This window comes from Ahaetulla prasina, chromosome 9, assembly GCF_028640845.1.
Source record: "Ahaetulla prasina isolate Xishuangbanna chromosome 9, ASM2864084v1, whole genome shotgun sequence".
Classification (NCBI taxonomy): Eukaryota; Metazoa; Chordata; class Lepidosauria; order Squamata; family Colubridae; genus Ahaetulla; species Ahaetulla prasina.
This window is the reverse complement of record NC_080547.1, coordinates 13,277,905-13,302,135: the sequence shown is the minus strand read 5'-3', so window position 1 is coordinate 13,302,135 and position 24,231 is coordinate 13,277,905. Positions and strand designations below refer to the sequence as shown.

Here is a 24,231-nt window from a genome sequence, read left to right as displayed (position 1 = left end):
GCACTATAAAGGTTGAGAACCACTGCTATTAAGCAAAGCTTTTAAGAAAGAATCAAGAAAGAAAAAATCACCGTTAAAAATTTCTTGAGGTTAGTTTGCTGGATGCTTTTTCCTATTTGTAATTCTTTTGACTAAACCTCCCTTTCATGAACTTGCAGGAAAGACATCCGGTTTCCCTCTTTCTCCACTCTCCTCCTTTTCTTACTTACCTGCTGTCTCTCACCTCAGGTGGGTTGATATAATCTCGACGCACCAAAACTAAAGTGGAATATTCTCCCTTTCTAAAAGTAAGTACCGTGTTTTCCCAAAAGTAAGACCCGGTCTTATATTTTTTTGAACCCCGAAATAAATTCTTGGACTTATTTTCGGGGAGGTCTTATTATTTTGGGGTGAGTGGAGCAAGACGGGGCTCCTCTTGCCATCTTACCTGTATTTCCAGCTCTGTCTCCCTAACCCTAACCAGAGGAAATGGCGGGGACTGGCTGCGCTTGCGTTTAAATATTTTCAGGGAGGGCTTATTTTCAGGGGACCTTATTTTTTTAGCGCATGCGCTCAAAAGCTTGATTGGGCTTATTATCCGGGGAGGTCTTATTTTCGGGGAAACATGGTAGTTCTTTCATCGATTTAACAACATCCATAGGGTGGTATAATTTTTTTTTTCACCTGGCGTAATATGTGTGAGTTTAATGACATTCTTTTGGTAACATTTCGCCTTTTTCCCCCCCCACATCCCATACCTCAAATTCCATAGAAGCAATATTCTGAGGAAGCGGGGGGGTTTTTCCCCCCCAAGTTTAGCCAGAAGGGCTTTTACCCAGTACTTGTAGAAAGAAGAATGTTAGAGACGACAAGTAACAAGACTGCCGTTGGGCTCGCTCCCAGCCTAAAGCTTTGATACGCTCTCAAGAAGCCGGGTTGCCACTTTATTAATTTAAAAATAGTTCAACACTGTGTACAAGTCTCATGTTCTGTAAAATGGAACATTAGTTTCTGTTTCTGGCCATCTCCCCCTGCTTTATTCAGGCTCGCTGCTGTTTGTCACCTTCTCCCATTCCAAACTCTCGTCGCTTTGCACGAGGGAATCAGGTCCCGGCCGGACACGAAGACCTTGGAACCTCCTGCATTCGGGACACACCCGGATGTGGGTGCAACCCCGAGCGACCAGGGCAGCTTCTTGTGCGAGTCTCTGTGCCAGCTGGTCAGGGTCCCCCCCACCACAGAGTTTTCCATTACTGAGGGTAGGAGTGATCGCCGTACGGGCTCTTCGGTCTTCTTGTATAACGGGGCGAGTCCGAAGAATAGCCCCTCGCCTTTGACGGGGGTGAAAACTGTCCCTGCAGAGAATGATGCTACGCAATTCAGACGCCATCTCCTGGCACGCTGATATCTAAGATGGGGGTAAAAAAAAGATATTAGAATACTAGTGGTTTTTTTTTTTTTTAATGTTTCAATGTCAGTGGGAAACCACCTAAGAATTGCAGTGCTTTTTTTGGGTTAGATTTGGAATTCCTAAAACAACAACTCCAATAAGGCACTGGTGGGTTGCTACCGGTTTGCCCGGTTCAGGCGAACCTGTAGCGGCAATGGGGGGAGGCTCTGCCCAGATGCTTCTGTGCATGCGCAGAAGGGATGTGCACAAGAAGGTGGCAGCATGGAAGCTTCCCGTGTTAATATGGCTTCCAAAACTGACGCCCATCACATTTGGGGGTGTGATGATATCACCCAGGACATACACACACAAAAATTAATTCAGAACAAGAACAGAACTTCTCAAATAGATATTGTTCTTGCTCTGATACAGCTTTGTGTGTCCTCAGTGCCATCAATCAATCACACTATTGTTGACAAAGATGAAGGAGGACAATGTTTCAAATCAGAGAATAGCCTCAATTTTCCATGATCAGAGTTTTAAAGACACTTAAGAGACCCATGGAGGTCAAAGCCTACATGACAGGACTACTAGTTATTTGACTTACATATTACCAAGCTTACCTAATATTTTCTTGATTAGATTAGAGTAGGTTAACAGAGTTGGAAGGGACCTTGGAGGTCATCCAGTCCAATCTCCTGCCCAGGCAGGAGACCCTACACCATTTCCTACAAATGACAGTACAATCTCTTCTTGAAAGCCTCCAGTGATGAAGTTCCCACAACTTCCGAAGGCAAGCTGTAGTGTTTTTACTTTTTTATTTTATTTTTTTAAATTTATTATTTAGATTTTTATACCGCCCTTCTCCCGAAGGACTCAGGGCGGTGTACAGCCGGATTAAAACAATACAGTATACAATTTTAAAACAACAAATTAAAATAACATATTCTATAATGGCCGAAAAATTTAAAACCGTCAAATTTGACCCAATAAAACAAAATACCCCAATTTAAAATTATTAAAATTCAAAAAATTCAAAATTTTAAAATTAAGAATTAAGCCAGTCCCGCTTGGATGAACAAGTACGTTTTCAATTCACGGCGAAAGGTCCGAAGGTCAGGTAATTGACGCAAACCAGGGGGAAGTTCGTTCCAGAGGGTAGGTGCTCCTACAGAGAAGGCCCTTCCCCTGGGGGCCGCCAGCCGGCATTGCTTGATGGACGGCACCCTGAGAAGACCCTCTCTGTGTGAGCGTAGGGTCGGTGGGAGGCATAGGGTAACAGCAGGCGGTCCCGTAAGTACCCGGGCCCTTTGTAGTGTTACTATACAGACATCAGATGATCTTTTGATGCAACACCCTTCATCAAATAGTAGAGCATGCACCTATAACAAAAACTTACTTCCGAATGTTCGGTGTGTCGGAGACTCCACAAGAACTCCAGCATTGCCATAAAAATCGCTACGATTAAACCACATATCAGGACCACAAAGATTCCGCCTATATTCTCCATTCCTAGACCTATTATAAAACACACAGACACACACAGAGAGAAACAAAAACAGCATTAGCACCATGGACTAACTTCTAAGAAGCCACAAATTGCTGCTAGAATCTGCAAGTAGTGATTTGTGTGATCAACCGGAGTATCTTACGTTTTAGAACAAATAAAACAATATTCTTCATATTTAATGCAGTTGACAATCTTATATAGTTTTGGTAATAATACACATATTTTGTTGAATTGTAATCTTTCGCTATTTAATTATTCGATATTTCAGTATGTTATTTTTATGCCAATCTCCATATTCTAAATGTCACTCCTTTTACTACAAATAAAATATGAATAATCATATTTGTTGTATTTAACAGACTTATATAGTTCTAATAATAATACACACATTTATATTAAATTATAACCTTCCATTGTTTATCCCCTTTCTAATTTTTAATGATCCCACGGTTATGTTTAAAAATTTTCCCTTTCTTATCACATTTTACTACAAATAAATACACTCCGGTGCCACACTGTTCGCACGATGATATGATAAAATAATAAAAAACTTGGGGAAAAAAACCTGTGGCAGTCTGTGAGATAGTCTCCTACCCATGATTAACACTAAATTAACCTGGACATATTATGCAAATAGGCAACATAACGTAATGGCAGAACAGGATCGTAGCTAGCTTCCCTTGCATGCAAAGTTTGAATAAAAGCATTGCCCTTAATAACCCAGCGCATTAAACTAAAGAACAGAGAGTAGTTTGGTAATTTGAGTGCCCAGCAATAACATACCACAACATACTGATTTTCAGTACTGATGAGTTAATAATATCTGTTAGGAATTCAAACTGAATTCATGAAAATGGAATATTGTTCTGAAAAAAACATAGAAATATATGTACTTTGGAGTTTTTCTGGGTTAGTTCCTACCATCAGAAGAGTTCAAACAGTGAGGATGGCTATCTCTAAAGTAGCATTTCTCAACCTTGGCCACTCAGGGACCACTAAATTCGTAATTTTAAATCCCGTGGACCACTAGCATGATCTGCCTGATGACCAAGTGGGCGTGATTAGGTGGTCATGTGACCTGGTGGACGTGGCCAACTCGGTGTCACTCACGTCGAGGCGCACCTCACCGGCCTCTACTCACCCCTCCCCTGCCACTCATTCCTCGCCTCCCCGCCCGGGCTCTTTAGGGCCCCAACAGGAAGCAGTTGTTGGAAAGGAAGGAAGGAAGGAAGGAAGGAAGGAAGGAAGGAAGGAAGGAAGGAAGGAAGGAAGGAAGGAAGGAAGGAGATTACAATGAGAGTGAGGGAGGAAAATGTTGTCCTTAGATTGGAGGACTGCCAGCTGAAGACAGGCCGTTGCTGATGGAGAGAAAGAGCAACAACTCGCAAATGGTTGTGCGATGGTACAGAGCTCAAAGATGCCAATATTCAGACTGTCAGGATTTCTGAGGCGATAGCTTAAAATGGCTGAGGAAGCCATCCCGACGACAACAGGATGAAATCACCCATCTTCTAGTGGATCACTAGAGAAAGGCAAAATCTTGTGCAGTGGAAAATAAAGAACTTAATCCGACATGTGGAAACTAAAGATGCCCCAAAGCAACTCATAGCTGAGTTAGGAGAGCTGGAAGAAATAGGCAAATCCCTCATTTTCTTTCGAAGAGAATGAAAATGGAAATAATTCTCGACAGATGAGAATGATTCATTCCTCTTCAATGGAGTCGAACAGATGGATTCTGACCAGGGGTGAAATCCAGTAGGTTCTGACAGGTTCTGGAGAACCGGTAGCGGAAATTTTGAGCAGCTCGGAGAAATGGTAGCGGAAATTTTGAGTAGTATTTGAGTAGTAGGAACCAGCAAATACCATCTCTGGCTGGCCCCAGAGTGGGTGGGAATGGAGATTTTGCATTATCCTTCCCCTGGAGTGGAGTGGGAATGGGGATTTTGCAATCTCCTTCCCCCAGGAGTGGGGTGGGAATGGCGATTTTGCATTATCCTTCCCCTGGAGTGGGGTGGGAATGGAGATTTTGCAATATCCTTCCCCCAGGAGTGGGGAAGCAATGGGGATTTTGCAGTATTTTCCCCTGGAGTAGGGTGGGAATGGAGATTTTGCAATCTCCTTCCTTTTTCCCCACGCCCACCAAGCCACGCCCACAGAACAGGTAGGGAAAACTTTTAGATTTCTCCCCTGATTCTGACTCACTCTTGTCGTGTCCCACTCCTCCGCTGATGGCCAGGTCAGGGAAATCTGAATCAGGCGTGCCTCTGCAACTCTGCCAAAGTCCTAGCAAAGTCCTCAGGGCAGGCAGGAGACCAGAAAGTGACTTCAGCAAGATATGTTTAGACTTTGCCTGACTCAGAGAATGCCAGAAAGCAAGTCCTTTATATAGGCCATGGGGTGTGGCTCCATGACTCAGCACTTATCCAGGCCTGCCCCTCCCTTCCTTCTGTTGCCTCCGTCTATCAAGTCTTCTGACGCGAGGGTCACTCCAGTCTGCAGCTGTTGGCAATTGACCTCCCTCAGGCTCACATGCTGTGGAGGAGGGGGAGGGGTCTAGTTGCTCCGTTTGCCTGGGCATGGAGCCAGAGCTGGGGGCTGGAGATACTTCCTCCTCTTCAGCCTGTCTGGGCATGGAGCCAGGGCTGGGGCCGAGAGGCATACTAGGACATTCCTCCGTGTTCGGAAGCAGATAAGAAGGCCCCGGCTGTGGTGAGATCGGACGAGACACAACAACTCTCTCTTCAGCAGGCTTGGTAGAGAACTGAAACGGCTCCTAATTCATAGTCAGCTCATGACGCAGTTGAGGAAGCTTTCCCTTGATACAGTTTATTCTACCTGTTCTTCAAGAAGTTCATTTCTCTCAGAGTTCTTAGTCCTCCTTTGCAACAACCAACCTATTTGGACAGATCATTCTAAATCCCACTCTTTCTCTTCAAGAAGAGATGTGTAACGGCATGAGTGTTGTATGTTTTAGTCAGAGGTGGGCAGCCCATAAATTAACGACCGGTTCTCCCCAGCACTGAAAATTTGAGTGCAAGCATGTGCATGCTCATTTTGCACGTGTGCATGCCTTTTCCACATGCGTGTGGCCTTCGCAAGCGCTTTGCTTGTATTGTACCTTATGATTCTTGATGAATGTATCTTTTCTTTTATGTACACTGAGAGCATATGCACCAAGACAAATTCCTTGTGTGTCCAATCACACTTAGCCAGTAAAAAAATCTATTCTATTCTATTCTATTCTATTTAAATCTTAAATTTTAGAATCAGTTTCTTAATATGTTTTTAATTTTTGTTTATGTCTATGTTGTTTTTATTTTGGCTGTTAACCGCCCTGAGTCCTTCGGGAGAAGGGCGGTATAAAAAATTTAATAAATAAATAAATAGAATAAATAAATCAATGTTTCTCAGCCTTGGCATGTTTAAAACAGGCGTACTTCAATTCCCAGAATTCTCAGAAGGGCTGGCAGGGCAATTTTAGATATTGAGATCCACCCATCTTAAAGTTGCCAAGATTGATTTAATACTGATGCAAAGCATTCCATTCACCGATTCGTTCATTTTTATTTTAGCATAAGTATAAAATACAGCAATGTTCACAGATCTATTTCTACTATATGGGGGAAATTATACCATGGTATCAAAAGTTAATTAAATATATAAGTTGTAAAATACTTATATGACTCTAAAACTAATGACTAGGTGAATGGATCTATTTAATTGGCCCCTGTAAAGTACCCCTAATGCTTAAGCTATAAAATATCTACATTTAAATCATTTGGCAAATAGTTTCTCTCCACAGATATACCTAAAGAAATAACAGATAGAATAGAGGCAAACTAATAATAGTCAAATAAACAACGAAGTCAAATATCTTGCCTAGGGCAACATTAGAAATTTAGCAAACAGGAGAGCAAATATCGCAACATGAAGATAACAAGTTAAATAAAATGACAAAACCAGAACAATAGGCAAGAATAATAATGGAAAAGAGCCCATATTTTGATCCTTGTTATCATGATGCTGTAATTAAGATGCTTGCTCCTGGGGAGGAAAGCTATGGCAAATCTTGACAGCATACTAAAAAGCAGAGACATCACCCTGCCAACAAAAGTGCGTATAGTCAAGGCTCTGGTTTTCCCAGTTGCAATTTATGGCTGTGAAAGTTGGACCATAAGGAAGGCTGAGCGCCAAAGAACTGAGGCCTTTGAACTCTGGTGCTGGAGAAGACTCCTGCGAGTCCCTTGGACTGCAAGGCAATCCAACCGGTTAGTCCTAGAGGAGATCAACCCTGACTGCTCTTTAGAAGGCCAGATCCTGAAGAGGAAACTCAAATACTTTGGCCACCTAATGAGAAGGAAGGACTCCCTGGAGAAGAGCCTAATGCTGGGAAAGATTGAGGGCAAAAGAAGAACGGAACGACAGAGAACGAGGTGGCTGGATGGAGTCACTGAAACAGTCAGTGGGAGCTTAAGTGAACTCGAGGATGGTAGAGGACCGGAAGGTCTGTAGGAACGTTGTCCATGGGGTCGCGATGGGTCAGACAGAACTTCACAACTAACAATAACAAAAATGGAAAACTGAAATTCTACTTGATACAAGAAGTAAAGTCTTGAATCAATGAGAGAGTGAAGACAAAACTTCTGTTACACTTTTGAATGAGGCTTCATATGGTTGCTTGACATATATCTGGATATCTGGATTCATAGGTATTTCGTCCCTCTCGATGCACATCAGAAATAACTTTTGAGATTTTAGGCAACAAAGACTTTTACTGCAGTTAATCAGTGTAATTTTCTGCCAAGGATGCCTTTGGTAAATGGATATTTACCCATTTACTCATTGGGGGTGTACCTTGGAACTCTGACATATCCATGTAAATAGGTAAAATAAAGAAATGCCACTACATGTACCAAGGTCAAGCCCACACAAAGAATTGGAGATGTCCCTTGTGCTTTCTTGAGTCATTCTTGAGTTCATCCTGTGAAATAATGATTTCCTTTCTCTAATAAAATGCATTGAATTATACGCCACTCGTATCTCATGACCTTTATTAGCAGCTCTGGTTTAAAACCAAAGTCTAGATTAACCTTGATGAGACCAAAGCAAGCATATATCTGTATCTATAATTCTTGCTGAAGGCAACACACCTTTGGCTGCGAATGTTTATTACTGGGACTTGGATAGACTTCGCTTGATTGAGCAGAGGACTGACTCACAAATGATGTGTTAGCTTGTATCAGAGCTGCCGAGTACAATTCTTAATCAATTCAGACACCTATAAAATTTGCCTCGGTCCTCCTGAGCAGTAAATCAAAATGTGAGAATCAAAGATTTATTGACAGTCCCGCAGGCTTTTTAGAAGAAAACCTCACCACTCCTCCTTGTAAATCATTGTCCAGTTGTTTTATTTGCGAAGGTTGACGGTCATATCTCTTGGTGTCTGCCCAATGTGCTTTCAGGTGTTCAAATCAGAATTTCTTCCAACCACAGTGGCAGAAGCAGCGATTCTTCCACAAAGGTACCCAATAAATGTCTTGGCCCTCCAAAGAAGGGAATTTGGCACCCGCAGAATAAGTCATTAAGGCAGGGGTGAAATGTTCCCAGTTCGGACTGGATAGTGCGATCCGGTAGCGATCTTGGCTGGTGGTTCAGAGAACCGGTAGCAATCACGGTGCGAGGCTCTGCCCATCCACCCGGCTTTAACCAGGAAGTAATGTGCTTCCTAGTTATCTGTGCATGCGCAGAGACCCGCGTGGGGCGCATGCACTTCTGAACCAGTAAGGAAAGTAAGTAGATTTCACCCCTGCATTAAGGTAAAGGTAAAGGTTCCCCTCGTACATATGTGCTAGTCATTTCCGACTCTAGGGGGCGCTGCTCATCTCCGTTTCAAAGCCGAAGAGCCAGCACTGTCCGAAGACGTCTCCGTGGTCATGTGGCCGGCATGATTAAATGCCAAAGGCGCATGGAACGCTGTTCCCTTCCCACCAAAGGTGGTCCCTATTTTTCTACTTGCATTTATTTATGTGCTTTCGAACTGCTACATTGGCAGAAGCTGGGACAAGTAATGGGAGCTCAGCCCGTTATGCGGCACTAGGGATTCGAACCGCTGAACTGCCGACCTTTTTCAATCGACAAGCTCAGCATCTTAGCCACTGAGCCACCTCATCCCCCCCCAATAAGTCATTACAGCTCCTGAAAGCTTATGTAGCATCTCCCACCAGTTGCCTCTAAGTGGATATTTGAAACATGCCCCCCCCAAATCGAATAGGCTCCTCTCGTTTCCAGTTTTCATCCCTAAACAATGCTATTTTAACAAAAAAAAAATTTTGCACTTAAAAGCAAAGGACATGGTTTTTAATTCTCCCATGGGGTGACAGCGTTGTTTGTCTCCTGCCAGAATTTATTCCAGGCTGGATAGAGTGGGGTCATAACACACCACTTGTACCGTAGTACACTAGAGCGACAATTGCCCCGAGACCTCTGGCTCACACAAAAATGAGCTCCTAACTACTTTGGCTGACTGACTGCGCTTGTTCTCGTCTGCGAGGGGTTCCTATTTATTGACGGGTCCCTACGTACTCCCCTTCTCCTCTTCTCCCTCGCAGGAGACCATTTCATAATTTACCCATTTATTTTTAATTCTTTGAAGTTTAGTTATGTGTTTCAGATGTCAAGATAAAGCAATTAGCGCGCTCCCTGGTCTCTGGAAGTCTGAGGCTGACCAGCAAAGCAGTTAAAAGTGCTCCTGTAACATAATCGTGTCTCTGCAGAATTGGCCTGGAATTTCCACTGAGAGTTAAGAATTTTAAAAGCAACGCTGAACTTTCATAAAGAAATAACATGTATTTGAATAAAAATCAAATCAACGTGAAGGCGCACACACATACACACACAGAGGCAATCGGAGAGTTACACAACACAGAGGGAGGGAGAGATTATAAGCCATTGATGTAAAGAACCAATTTTCTTTCAGAATTGCTTCTAAGATGCCTGCCTCACCCCCACCCGTCTGCTTCCCAGTTCTAAAACATAGATTTGAAGGTTTCCAAACATCTACTTTCCTTTATAAACTGTCCAACATGCAGAACACAATTTTATTTTGCCAGATGAAAGATACAGACTATCATCCTGTTTGCTTTCGCTCCGTGCTTGGTTTTTTCCCCCCCAGACCAGCATAAATGAATGCTATACAAACCTAGAATCTAAGGGCCTTATGGCTTATTTGGTTTTAACCTGCGCACTGATGACGTTTCCTTGAATGGTGACAAAACGTTTGCAACCAAATTACTCAGAGCAACAGCCCAATTACCAACCCGAGCTAAAGGTAAAGGTAAAAGTTCCTCTCGCACATACGTGCTAGTCATTCCCGACTCTAGGGGGAGGTGCTCATCTCCGTTTCAAAGCCGAAGAGCCAGCGCTGTCCGAAGATGTCTCCATAGTCATGTGGTCGGCATGACTCAACCCCAAACACCCCATGGAACACTATTACCTTCCCACCAAAGGTGGTCCCTATTTTTCTACTTGCATTTATTTACATGCTTTCGAACTGCTAGGTTGGCAGAAGCTGGGACAAGTCACGGGAGCTCACTCCATTACACGGCATTAGGGATTCGAACCGCTGAACTGCCGACCTTTCGATCGACAAGCTCAGCCACTGAGCCTCTCCCCAATTCAAATACATTTTAGAGAAGGTATGGGTTATTTACCCTTGGCTCGGTGGTCTTCTTCTTTAGGACATTGTCCACCCTCCCACCATTTTCGCTTCAGGATTTCCAGACGGTTGGTCTCCTGCAGCTGGAGAATGGCCAAGTCAAACTCATCACGGAAAAGAGAACCTGTAAAGCCAAGGGCGGCAAATCAGAAATTGAAAGAATAAGAAGCTATTCTATTTGTTCTGTCTCAGGGGGTTTTCCGTTTTCCATTTATGACCCGTTTCTTTTTGTGAAACATCGCGGGAAATCTTGAACGTCTGGTAAAATAAAATCTTTTAAAACGTATTCTTGCCTGAGTCTTTAAAGTTACAACAGGCGAAGCTGTTCTAAAACTCTCTTGATACACTCTCTGAAGCTGTAGCCACGTTCCAGAAGAATGAAAGTTACTTTCTACATTTCCCGAAAGTCTTAATTTGTTCATTGCTGAAACTTAGAAGTCTTTTGTACTACGGAAAATGTATTTTCCATAATACATTCTCATAGTTGCATTGCTCTGAATGTGTTCCTACCCTGTTTCCCTGAAAATAAGACCTCCCTGGATAATAAGCCCAATTAGCACATGCACTAAAATAAGCCCCCCGAAAATAAGCCCTCCCTGAAAATATTTAAACGCATGAGCAGCCGGTCCCCGCCATTTCCTCTGGTTAGAGTTAGGGAGACAGAGATGGAAATCAGGTAAGATGACAAGAGGATCCCCGTCTTGCTCTATGTGCCCCAAAATAATAAGACCTCCCCAAAAATAAGGCCAAGCGTTTATTTCAGGGTTCAAAAAAATATAAAACAAGAGTCTTATTTTCAGGAAAACATGGTATTTCTCCCTCTTCCTACAATAAAACCAGTGCATGTAAGACTAGGTCGGTTCAGTTTCTCATATGGGTTATTTCTTATCTTAGAGGTTCAAAGAGATTTGTTCAGTAAGCAAAGAGGGGTGAAATCTACTTATCTTCCTTACCGGTTCGGAAGTGCACGCGCTTCTGCGCATGTGCAGAGGGTACAAAACACATTACTTCCTGTTAAAACCAGGAAGTAACGACAGCTGGGCGGGTGAGGAGAGCCTCTCACCGCGATTGCTACCGTTCTCCGAATCACCCGCCACAATCGCTACCAGATCGGATGATCCGGTCCGAACCGGACGATCCGGTCCGAACCGGACGATCCGGTCCGAACCGGGAGCATTTCACCCCTGAAGCAAAGCCGTCAGACAATTCAGTGTGGGTTAGGAATAACTTGACCAAATTCTTTTTAGGGCTGAGGTCCCTGCGTGAAAGGGCTTCTGATGTTTTATCAGGATCTATTTGTGCCCTGAACCTCTGCAGACAGCTCAGAATAGCTAGAATTTCACTTCGCTGCCTACCGACTGGCATGCCAATCCCGTAGCCCTTGGTGTCCAGAAGGCCCCCGACCTGGGTGAGGTTGCAATTGCGCTGGCGGTAATACTCATTCATGGTGGACTCCAGCAGGAAAGCATAGTTAGAGTTGAGCACGCGTGCGATGCCTTCTTCCGTGCTTTTAACAAAGACGCTCGGCTGCTTAGAGTACATGTAATTCCACATTCTCTGATAGGTCTGGTACCGTGAGTTCTTAACAAAACAAAAGAATAAAGGTAAGTCTAACCCAGCGATCGATTGGATAGAAGTTCCTACAGAGCCAGGGATGGGCGTTATTATTTATTTATCTCAGACCCCTCACATCCTGAACATAAATTGTTTCAACTTCTACCCTCAAAATGACGCTATAGAGCACTGCACACCAGAACGACTAGACACAAGAACAGTTTTTTCCCGAAGGCCATCACTCTGCTAAACAAATAATTCCTCAACACTGTCAAACTATTTACTAAGACTGTATTACTATTATTCTTCTCATCCTTCCTGTTACCTATCTCCTCCCACTTATGACTATAACTTTGTTGCTTGTATCTTTACAATTTATATTAATATTAATAATAATAATAATTTAATTTTTATACCGCCCTTCTTCCGAAGGACTCAGGGCGGTGAACAGGCAGATAAAATAATACAATATATTACAATAAAACACTCTTTAAAAAACTTATTCAATATGGCCTAAAATTTAAAATACAATACAAAATATAAAATAAACCCCAATAAAATCCATATTTAAAAACCCTATTTAAGCCAGTCTGGAGAATAAATTGTTTTATTCAGTTTCCTAGCACAATTTGATTGCTTAGTTAGCATCCTATGACTATCACTAAATGTTGTATCTTATGATTCTTGATGAATGTATTCTTTTTATGTACACTGAGAGCATATGCACCGAAGACAAATCCCAAAGACACACAAAGTGTGTCCAATCACATTTGGCCAATAAAGAATTCAATTCAATTCAATTCAATTCAATTCAACTCTACTCTACTCTACTCTACTCTACTCTACTCTACTCTACTCTACTCTATCTACTCTACTCTACTCTACTCTACTCTACTCTACTCTACTCTACTACACTACACTACACTACACTACACTATACCCCATATTTTCTATTCTATTTCATTTCATATTTTCTATTCCATTCCATTCCATTCCATTCCATTCCATTCCATATTTTCTATTCTATTCCATTCCATTCCAAAAATGAATTCTGGCCTCGGGACCTCCGTCAGCAAAGGGCTTACTTGGAAAAATGTCATGCTGGATCCACCGTGGATTGTGCCGTACTCGATAGCTGTCTGGTCAGCCAGATCGTCGACGGATTCAATGGGCACTTCCATGCGCTGCACGGTGAGAAAAGCCGCCAGGTTAGCCGTATAGGAGGAGATGATGATCAAGGTAAAAGCCCACCTTGAGTGAAAGAAAAGGAAGCAAGAGATACAATGGAAATGATCTGGGCTTTGCAACCTTCCCTTCTGAATGGCGCTAAACATCCATGACTACCTAAGACAGTGATGGCTAACCTTTTACCATTGTGTGCCAGGAGGGGAGGTGGAGGGGTCATGCACACATGTGCCCACACCCATAATTCTATGTGCCTTGCCTCCGTGCATGGCACACGATGGCCCAGTAGGCCCATTTTTCTCTCTCACCTGGCTCCAGAGCCTTTCTGGGAGTCTGGGGAGGGCGAAAACAACCTTTCCCACCCCCGGAGGCCCTCCGGAGGCCAGAAATGGCCCATTTGCCAACTTCCCATGGGTCTGGCCTCTGGAGGGCCTCCGTGGGCGGGGGAAAGGCCATTTTCGCCCTCCCCAGACTCCTAGAGAGACTCTGGAGGCTGGGGACAGCAAAAAACAGGCCTTCTCCCCCACCCCAGGCCCTCTGGAGGCAGGAAACAGCATGTTTCCCTACTTCTGGTGGGCCCCGAAGGCCCGAAAATCAGCTGGCTGGCGCGCACCAGAGTTGAGTTCGTGTGCCCACTGATATGGTTACATGTGCCACCTGTGGCACGCATGCCATAGGTTCGTCATCTAAGCTAAGAAGTCAATATATCAAGAACTGGCTAGATTAAGTGGAAAAAAGCCTTAATCTGTGCAAAATAAGGGCACACGTTCTAGATGCCAAGGTTCCAAGTAATGGACCTATTCAAAGCAGAGCTCCGAGGCAGCTGGATTCCTCAAAGAACAATTTATTGGATACATCATATTGGCACAACTGGTGAAAACCGACTCTGAAAGTTCCCGTGGTTTTCACCTAATTAAAAAGTGAAAGTTCCCCCTTTCCCCCTAGTCATCGGTCACATTGTCCAATAGAGGTGCTGGCCGATTCCTTGGTTACTCTACTCCTCCTCTTTCCTCTTGAAATGTCCTTGGTTCACACAGGAAATGTTTCTGTTTTGACTACAAAACCCCAGCTATCTATCCATCCCCCCATCTTATGGCAACCCTGAAGCTGTAAAGATGGCCTGAGCCGGATTTGCTTCAGGGTTGACGCTAGAATCAATGGACATCTTATAAAACGGACTTTTGGAAGTTGGTTCCTTCCAGATGTGCCGAAAGAGCAACCCAGAATTCTCACCATTCTGGCTGAAGGCTGGGAATTGAGATGCAATCCTCAAACATCTGGAAGAGGAACTAATTTTTGTTCATCTAATGCTACTTCCTCTGCACATCAGCAGCTGGTAAGAGTAGGGTTGGATACAGAAGGCAGCATTGCAAGACTTGTCTCTTCCACCAGTGAGATCGTTGGATCCAGAGGTGGTATTCAGCAGGTTCTGACCAGTTCTGGAGAACCGGTAGCAGAAATTTTGAGTAGTTTGAAGAATTGGTAAATACCACCTCTGGCTGGCCCTGCCCCCATCTATTCTCTGCCTCCCAAGACCCCGCTGATCAGGAGGAAATGGGGATTTTGTAGTAACCTTCCCCTGGACTGGGGTGGGAATGGAGATTTTACACTATTCTTCCCCTGGAGTGGGGTGGGAATGGAGATTTTACAGTATCCTTCCCCTGGAGTGGGGTGGGAATGGAGATTTTACAGTATCCTTCCCCTGCCCCGCCCACCAAGCCATGTTATGCCATGCCCACCAAGCCACGCCCACAGATCCGGTACTAAAAACAAATTGAATCCCACCACTAGTTGGATCACAAATTATTCTTCTGCATAAACTATTTTGTTGTTAAAGTTTCAGGATGTTTCTGACTTTGTTTTTTTTATCAACGAAACCCAAGGGCATTACAGAAGAAACGGTTGTGGAGATTAAGTTTTACATAGCTACTGGACTAGAGAGATATTGTACACTAGCTAAGAGCTAGAAAACCACGTCATAGAGAAAATTCATGTTTCCTTTCTTAGAAGGAAAGCCTGCTTATATCTATCTCCTTTTTTTTACCCTCGGCTCCTCATAGATTCCTGAGATTGAATCTGCAACTAATAGCAAAAACATTAATGCCAACAAACTCTTTGGGGGATACCAAATTTATCTTCAGATTTCATGCTAGCGTGGGGAACTAATAGCTTTGTTTAGAATTTAATTCCAAAAAATCTTGAAGGATTATGGAAAATGGGTTCACTTAATCATTGGGATATACGAGTACATAAAGCGTCTCCAAATCTATTAACGTGGGACCCAGAGTGCCATTAAGTGTCTCAGTTGCTATGGCATCGATGTCTTCCGCTGTTATTTGGGTTCAGCTAGTCTAGAGAGAAGAAGGACTAGGGGGGACACCCTGTCAGGCCTGGAAACCATACTAGACTTTAGGGTTCCAGACGCTGCCACATTTTTCCCCTGAGGGGAAGAAGGGAGGTTGAGGGGTATGGTAACATTCATCAAGCAGTCAAGGTCGGATGGTGTTCACATCTGCAGGAGGAGTGGCGAGAAGATATTCGAATGAACTGGGAGAACGTGGGATCATGTGACCAGCAAAGGGGTTAGGGGGGTGGGACTCTTGGGGTTTGTATAACTGGGGAAAGAATCCGGAAGTTCAGTTTTGGAATTAATGTCAAGGTTCCAGAAAAACCTCTTCTGCATAAAAAAAACTCAGAAGCCATTGTCTTTCAGAGTTCTTTACTAGCATGAGGAAACTGGCACACGATGAGTGAAATTCCAAAACTGAACTTCCAGATTCTTTCCCCAGTTATACAAACCCCAAGAGTCCCACCTAACCCTTTGCTGGTCACATGGTCCCGTTCTCCCAGTTCATTCGAATATCTTCGCCACTCCTGCAGATGTGAACACCATCCGACCTTGACCACTTGAAGAATGTTACCATACCCCTCAACCCCCCTTCTTCCCCTCAGGGGAAAAATGTGGCAGCGTCTGGAACCCTAAAGTCTAGTATGGTTTCCAGGCCTGACACACACATGTATTTGAGGGCAGCCACAAAGAAGAGGGAGTCAAGCTATTCTCCAAAGAACCTGAGGACAGGACAAGAAACAATCAGGGGTGGGGTTCAAACATTTTAATAACCTGTTCTCTGCCCGGTTGCTGGGTGGGCGTGGCCATGGTGGGTGTGGCCTACTCGGCGTCCTGCATCATAGCAGGAGGGGGGGGGAGTTTTTGCCCTCCCCAAACTCCAGAGGTTTTCCTTGTGCCTCTAGGAGGGCAAAAATGGCCTCCCCCCCTCCAGAGGCCATCCGGAGGCCGGAAACTGACCCGTTTCTGGACTTCCGGAACTTCCGGGAGGCCCAATTTTCGCCCTCCCAGAGCCTCTGCATGGATGCTGCACTTACCCCACATCCAAAACAGGCCATGTGGAGACTCCTGGGAGGGGGGGACCAGGCAGGGTGGGCGGGGCCACCCAGTCCTTGCAACTACCAGTTTGGCGAACCAGATGTAAAATTAGTATTGCCCGAATCGGTCAGAACCGGCTGAATCCCGCCCCCTGGAAACAATGGACGGAAACTAACCAAGGAGAGAAGCGACCTGGAAGGAGAAACTTCCTAACTGTGAGAACGATTAACCAGTGGAACTGCTTGCCACCAGAACTTGTGGATGCTTCATCGCTGGAGGTTTTCAAGAAAAGACTGGACAGCCGCTTCTCTGAAACGGTCCAGGGTCTCCTGCTTGAGCAGAGGATTGGACTAGAAGACCTCCAAGGTCCCTTCCAAGCTCCATTCTGATTGGCTGATCGATGTTCCCAAAGCTTTCACCCCCAATAATCCATGTCGATAGCATTCTATGGAACCACCTCAAGAAGAAACACAATATATATATATATATATATTCCATTTTCTTACCAAACTCCACTGACACAGCGAGTGGACAGAGCTCGGGGCGCAATCGTGGACCCCTGTTGCATGAACCCACCGACAGGAAACCACAGGCTGTTGCCCAGAGAATACTGGTTTACCAGAAGATTGCATCGCCCTTGAGAACAGGGATGGGGGCTGTACCACTCGTAGGGTGTCAGTCTGTGGTATCAAAACACAACACATCCAGTTACACTGGCATGCAAACGCATAGAAGAAATAGAGTGGTAGAATTTCCCTGGATGCATAATTTCTCAAGAGGAGGAGGTCTTGCCGTGGAATGGAATATCACAGGGGTCTGCAATCTTGGCTCTTTTAAGACTTGTGGACTTCAACTCCCAGAGTTCCTCAGCCAGCTTTGCTGAGGAACTCTGGGAGTTGAAGTCCACAAGTCTTAAAAGAGCCAAGCTTGCAGACCCCTGGCATATTATAACGATTACGATCGATTTGGAACCAGGACACCTTTTGGCTGCATCTTCATAATTGTTTAGCCAAGTGGAACCTGGGGGGTGGGGAGGGGAAATTGTTTACTCTCAATAAAGCTAATTTTAAGAAAGAGAAAATCTCCAATGGGCAAGTCTTTAATTAATTCTCCTTGACAACAATTCAGAGCCCAGCAGGGATTATTTAAAACAACGTCCTCCAACTTTTTGGGCACCAGGAACCGGTTCCGTGGTGAAAGTTTTTTGAGGGTGAAGGTTCGTTCTACGAGCTCGTGGGTTGGTTTCCGAACGTTTCGTTACCAGGCTAGGCAACATCTTCAGCGGAGTTTAGGCAGCGGTGGGATTCAAATAATTTAACAACCAGTTCTCTGCTCTAATGACCAGCTAGGTGGGCGTGGCCATAGTGGGCATGATACTGGGTGTGTGACAGGCAGCATTTGGCCTCCTGCACCCCCATGGGAGCAAAAATGGGCTGTGTGGGCGATGCGCTGCCCCCACGAGCCCCATTTTGGGCCTAGTAGGCCTCCCTGCAGCCTCCTGGGAGTGAAAACGGGCGACGGGGGGCGGGAGCCACCCCCACCCCATTTTGGGCCTAGGATGCCTCCCTGCACTTACCTGGGAGCCAAAATGAGGCACGTGGGGATTCCTGGAAGGGGCGGGGAAGGGAGGGACCAGTCAGCAATTTAACTAACAGTTTGCCCGAACCGGCCTGAACTGACTGAATCCCATCACTGAGTTCAGTGGATGTTCGTGCTGGTGTTCTTCTGTTTATAAGGTGTGGGTATGTCTTGTGATGGGTCAGGTGTGAGTCATCAGTATGTCTTGTGATGGGTCTTGTGTTAAGGAGGTTACATCAGGTGAGGGTCATTGGGAGGTGAACGGCTGGTGTGTGTGTGTGTGTGGGTTGCGTGGGTAGGTTGAGGGTCGGTGCTGCCTCTGGTTGGCTGTGGTTGATTTGGATTCCGAGGGGTTCAGCATGATCCCAAAATCTTAATCTCTACTCACACCAAGATCAAACAGCACCAGTTTGCTCGGAGTAATACAAGAATCATTGGCCACGCTACCACCCGCCATGCTCGTGAGTTCATCGAAGCCTGACACGCCACAAGCAATTCTATCAAAACACACAACCAGCCTATGAACCCCTCAGACCAACCAGAGACAGCACTGACCTTCAACCAACTCACACAAGCTCCCCACAACCAACACTTCACCTCCCAATGACTCTCACCAGATGTAACCTCCCCATCACAAGACCTGTTCTGGCTGGTCAGCTGCCAGCTCTTCCAGCAGCTGAATCAGAGGAGGAGGAGGAGGTGGCGTGGGAGTCAGGGCCAGCATCAAGGCAACCTGAGAGCTCCAAGGAGGAAGAGGAAATGGAGCTGTCAGAGAGAGAGACAGAGGCAGAACCTGGGCCGTCCGTCAGCCCTCAGATGGAGAGTCAACAGCCCCCAGGTCAGGAGGTGGCTGATGAGGAAGAGGAGGAACAGCTGGGTCCAGTGCCTGACACGCAGATGAGCAGAAGGCAGAGGAGAGGAGAGCAGTGGAAATCTATGGGCCAGTCCTTGGGAAGGAAGAGCCACCGCTGCTAGCGAAGCCCCACCCTAGCTCTGGGGATAAAAGGCAGGGGGCGGAGATTAGTAGATGTGGTCGACAACTATTCATCTCTCTGCTGGACAGACTTGTTAGCCTGCTGTGTGTGTGTGAGAGAGAGACATTTTTGTCGGGGTTCCTGGCGCTCCTAATAAAGGGAAGGTTTATTTAACTACAGAGGGTTTGTCCTGTTTGGGAGCCAGATCATCGCAAGATCCTCACTCGACACACTCACACCTGAAGCCCTTGTAAACAGAAAAACACAGACACTGACATCCCCTCAACTCCGCTGAAGAGGTTACCTAGCCAGGTAATGAAATATTCAGAAACCAACCCACAAGCTCGGAGAACGAACCTTCACCTTCACCCTACACCCAAATAGCTATAGTTATTGCAAACGGATGTTTTTCTTTTTGTGGACAGGAGGGGACGTGGTTTTGTGTGCATCCCGTGGATGGGACTTTGCTTGTTTGCACAGACCGCTTTCTGGCATGCCATGGCCTGCTGCTAGTCCACGGAGCGGGGACTTAAAAGCATGTTCTTTACACAGCCCACATCTTTCTCTGTTGTGACTCCAGCCCCTGAACCTAGCCCCATGCCCAAAAGTGACTCCGAGAGTGAGGGGGAAGGGCCGGTAAGGCTTATCTTGGGAGCACCGATTCCTTTAGCCTGGCTCCAGGATCCAGAACCAGACCAGTCGGAGGACATAATGAGGCCGTCATCCCCTGATTCCTCCTTTCCCCAGGCTATGCCTTCAGACCCAGCTGATAATAATAATAATCAAGCTTGGATCGACCCGCGCTTCAGAAGATTAGAGAGGCGGTGTCATCAAAGGGAAGGGTGGGGCTCCTGCAGGATATATAAGGAGCTTTGGGACTGCTCTCATTCCACGGGAAGCAAAAATTAGCTGAACCGTTTCAAAGAGAGCTGAAAGTCTTGCTACATGAGTCATTTGTTTGAACTTTGGCAGGCAGCTGCGATTTCTCTGCCAGGACTGATAAGAGCGGTGAATCCACTGGCTGAAGACCAGCTCGTTGAAGGGGAAGGAGACAGAACATTCTCACTCTATAAGAGTAGTTACTACCCAGGTGTATTGTTTGGCAGAAGTAAGATTCTCCCCCCCCCCTTTCTTGGTCAGCCACCTGACACTGGGTGTCTATTATCTGAAGCCCCATGTCATTGGTGCAGGCGCGTTTAGAAAACTTATCCGGAGCAGAAGTATCTTTGTGCCGACAGGCTCCAACTGTGTTATAACTGGCTTCAAATCCTGCGTGTGGCTGAAAACCTTTATGAGCTCATGAATCTGTCAGTTTCAGTTGCGCTAAGTGAGACCCCCAAAGGTGACCAGTATTACAGCTTTGTTCACCTTCATACGCATCTACAAAGAGTGAAAATCTGCGGCGTCTCATGCAGAAACCCGAAGAGACACGATCCTGTTTTGATGGGAAAGAACTGCAATGGTGGGGGGGCAGAAAATTTTATTTCTACTAAAAATAGGTAATTGTTGCAGGGAAGAGCTACAATCCAGCACAACCACATATATAGAAACATACAGCTTTTCCGAAAACTTAAGATTTAACCTTCTTAGATTCCACTCCCTCCCCTTCTAATTTACAGAAATTCTGGGCATTTGTAAAAATTATACTGCAGTGATCTGGACTCATCTTTAGAACGAGACTCAGTGGTGGGATTCAGCCAGTTCGCACCACTTCGGGAGAACCGGTTGTTAATTTTCTGAGCAGTTTGGCAAACTGGTTGTTGGGAGAAATTATTAGGGCAGAGAACTGGTTGTTAAATTACTTGAATCCCACCACTGACGAGACTATATATTTACTAATAGTTCTAACTCATTTTGAAGAAAACATGGGACATACTGCCTTCTGTTTCAATTGATTAAAGGGTAAGATTTGTGTTTGTATTGTTTTTAGAAACCGCGTGATATCGGAAATAACAAATCATTTACGAACTTAGCCTTAGATGAACCTCATGTCATTCATGCTGCTCAATTCATGATTGACTGATTGCGCAACTCCACGCCTATTTTTTGGAAACTCTTTTGATCCAATTCACCAGGATAGCTTTTTCCCCTCTCTCTCCACTAATTGTTTTGTTTTTTAGGAATGCAACCAAAATCTCCTCGCCAACCTCGGATCTCTTCCTGCGGGAACGCATGAGTTCAACCTTGAATGCCAAATTCAAACAAACCTCACCCAAAGGGCACCTGCAGCTTCCAAGCTGCCTTGAAGCACCTTGATAAATACACCTCGCATGGGACTCGAGATCAAATCGATACAGAGGCTCCCCAATTTTTGTTGTCGTGTATCTAAGGAAAACCTAGGTCATAATCAGACAAGACTGGAAGCTTGTTTGTTTATGCAATGTTTTTCCAGACAGGGTGATGAGCCTGGTTGGATCATTTCACCCTGAAGCTGCCAAAAGATAATTGTAGCTAATAAAAAGTATCATTTTTTATTATTATTCTGGAAAACCCTTGCTTTATGTCTCATCCCCATAGAATTGGATTTGTATTGAGTCTGCAATCTAGATTCCTTAAAAAAAAAAAAAAATTGGCTTAAACCCCCAGTTCTGATTTTCTGCAGAGGAATTCATACCCAAACACAACGGTGTGCCATCTGGTTCTGCCAGAGCTCAGTGGTGGCATTCAGCCCGTTTGGACAAGTTCGGGAGAACCAGTAATTGTGACCTCTGGGTGGGCCCGCCCCCGCCCCGCCCACCTGTCCCGGCGCTATGGCGTTCTATTTAGCCACGTTTTCTAAGCCACGTGCATAGGCATGTGGGGGGGGAGGACAGGGATTTATGCTACTGGTTCTCCGAACCACCCACCACCATCGCTACCGGATCGGGCGATCTGGTCCAAACCGGGAGCATTTCACCCCTGACATGATGTTCTGTCCCCACTTCCCCTCCATCCAAGTGATGGCTTAATTAGCCGGCACTATCAGCTCTGGCAGCAGAATAGCGAGCGTCTGTCTCTGTTATCTCCCTCGACGCTGATGAGTCACTCAGGAACAAACTTCAGCTCTTAGTTAATCAGTTGATTTGCCTGCTACGAAGAGGCACAGCTGCTCTGGCTGCCTTTATATCCTATGGGGTGTGGCTCCATGACTCAGCACTTCCTAGGCCTGCCCCACTCCTGCTTCTGTTGTTCCGTCCTCTCCTGCCTACGAAAACCTAGGGTCCAACCAAGCCTGATTGCCATCAGCTGGGTCTGAAGGCATGGCCTGGGGGGGGGGGGGAAGAATCAGGGAACGGAGGCCTCATGATCTCTTCCACCTGGCCTGCCTCTGGCTCCTAGAGCTGAGATAGGGAAGCTGGTGCTCCTGAGGTAAGTCCTGACGGCCCTTCCCCCTCACTTTCCAAGTCACTTTCTGGCAGGAGGCCCAGCTTGGGGGGCGCAGACACAACACATGAGGACTTGATACAGCAACTAAGGGCAAATTAATTTGTTCTATGCCAATCTTACTATTCCTATTTTCTTAAGGACATTAGACAGGCCTGTAAAATGTGGGGCCATCTCAACTCCCAGAGTTCTTTTGGGATTTGTGTCATGTCCCATTTCGTTGTTCGGCAACCGCTTGCAACTTCTTCATGGCAGGGCCCTTACAGAACGCATGGTGGAAATCCCAATTGTGAGGTTATTTGAGTACGGATCACGACCTAGGCGCTGGAAGCAGGTTTACATTTCCTTCCAGATTCCCAAACTAGCTACGGCTCCAGGATTTCCTGAGGATCTCACATGTCAGGCCTAGTTCATGTCATCTGGTTGTTCCCAAAACCTGGACTGGGAAGTTGAAGGGGGGGAAAAGAAACATTCCACAAAAAGGCAATACTAAGATACACCCATAACGTTACCTAGAAAACTGATGGTTGAGTGGAGTATGGTACAGTTGTTAAGGTGTTGTGCTAGGACCAGGGAGATCTAGATCTAGATCTAGGAAACTGTCAGGGTTCCAAGTAATGCAGCCATTTCAAAACAGAACTCCGAGGCAGGGATTCAGGCTGACAGAAACGTCTAGATTGATCACTTTTTATTGGTCCAACCTACCTCACTGCACTGATGTGGGGGGGAAAGTAAGAGGGAGCATTGCTATGGGATGCCACCTTGAGCTCCTGAAGGATAGGAAAGGATAGGCAGGATAGGTAGGATAAAAGGTCACGGTAAAAGGTTCCCCTCGCACATCTGTGCTAGTTGTTCCCGACTCTAGGGGGCGGTGCTAATCTCCGTTTCAAAGTCGAAGAGCCAGCGCTGTCCGAAGATGTCTCCGTGGTCATGTGGGGGCATGACTCAACACCAAAGGTGCTACAATACCCTGTATTCTGTTCTGGGAAGTCTCGGGGGGGGGGGAGGAGGGGAGAAATGGGGCGGGGGAAGGGGAAGATTATAAATTGATTGATTGCCATTGTACAGGAATAATGGTACAATTAAACAAGTTGGAATGGTGTAAAGTCGGGACCGCTCGGTAACCACTCCCGAAGGGAAAGGGTAAGGAAAGAGGAGTAAAGAAGGAAGAAAGTAGGTAGGCAGGTAGGTAGGTAGGAAAGAAGGGAGGGAGAAGAAAGTATAGGAGGAGGAGAAGGAGGAGAAGATAGAGGGTTAGAAAGGATGGTAGTGAGAAGTGGGAAAGAGATGGGGAAGTAGGAAAGCGAGGAGAAGGATGAGAAGGGTAGAAAGGATTAAGGGAGGGAGTGGCGGTCAAGCAGCCCTGATTGAGTATAATTTGAGTATAGGATCTATTGTTGTATAAGTGATTGTATTGTACACTGGTCAAATTGTGGGAATTATTATGGAAAATAAAAAAATTTTGCCCTGGAAAAACACCAAAGGCGCACGAAACACCATTACCTTCCCATTAAAGATGGTCCCAATTTTTCTACTTGCCTTTTTTGCGTGCTTTCGAACTGCTAGGTTGGCAGAAGCTGGGACAAGGAACGGGAGCTC

The 24,231-nt window shown here is 45.5% G+C and overlaps 1 protein-coding gene across 1 annotated transcript in view; it reads right to left on the bottom strand.

Moving 5' to 3' along the window:
• Nucleotides 1–967: 967 nt before the first annotated feature.
• Nucleotides 968–24,231, bottom strand: part of GRIK4 (glutamate ionotropic receptor kainate type subunit 4) — a 494,843-nt gene continuing 471,579 nt past the window's right edge. The window contains exons 15-20 of the mRNA XM_058194562.1: nucleotides 17,224–17,397; nucleotides 13,233–13,398; nucleotides 11,949–12,174; nucleotides 10,589–10,717; nucleotides 2,769–2,887; nucleotides 968–1,387 (exon numbers count right to left, since the gene is read on the bottom strand). Coding sequence (XP_058050545.1) covers nucleotides 1,016–1,387; nucleotides 2,769–2,887; nucleotides 10,589–10,717; nucleotides 11,949–12,174; nucleotides 13,233–13,398; nucleotides 17,224–17,397 — 1,186 coding nt within the window. The 3' untranslated portion in view covers nucleotides 968–1,015. The remainder of the gene's footprint in view (nucleotides 1,388–2,768; nucleotides 2,888–10,588; nucleotides 10,718–11,948; nucleotides 12,175–13,232; nucleotides 13,399–17,223; nucleotides 17,398–24,231) is intronic.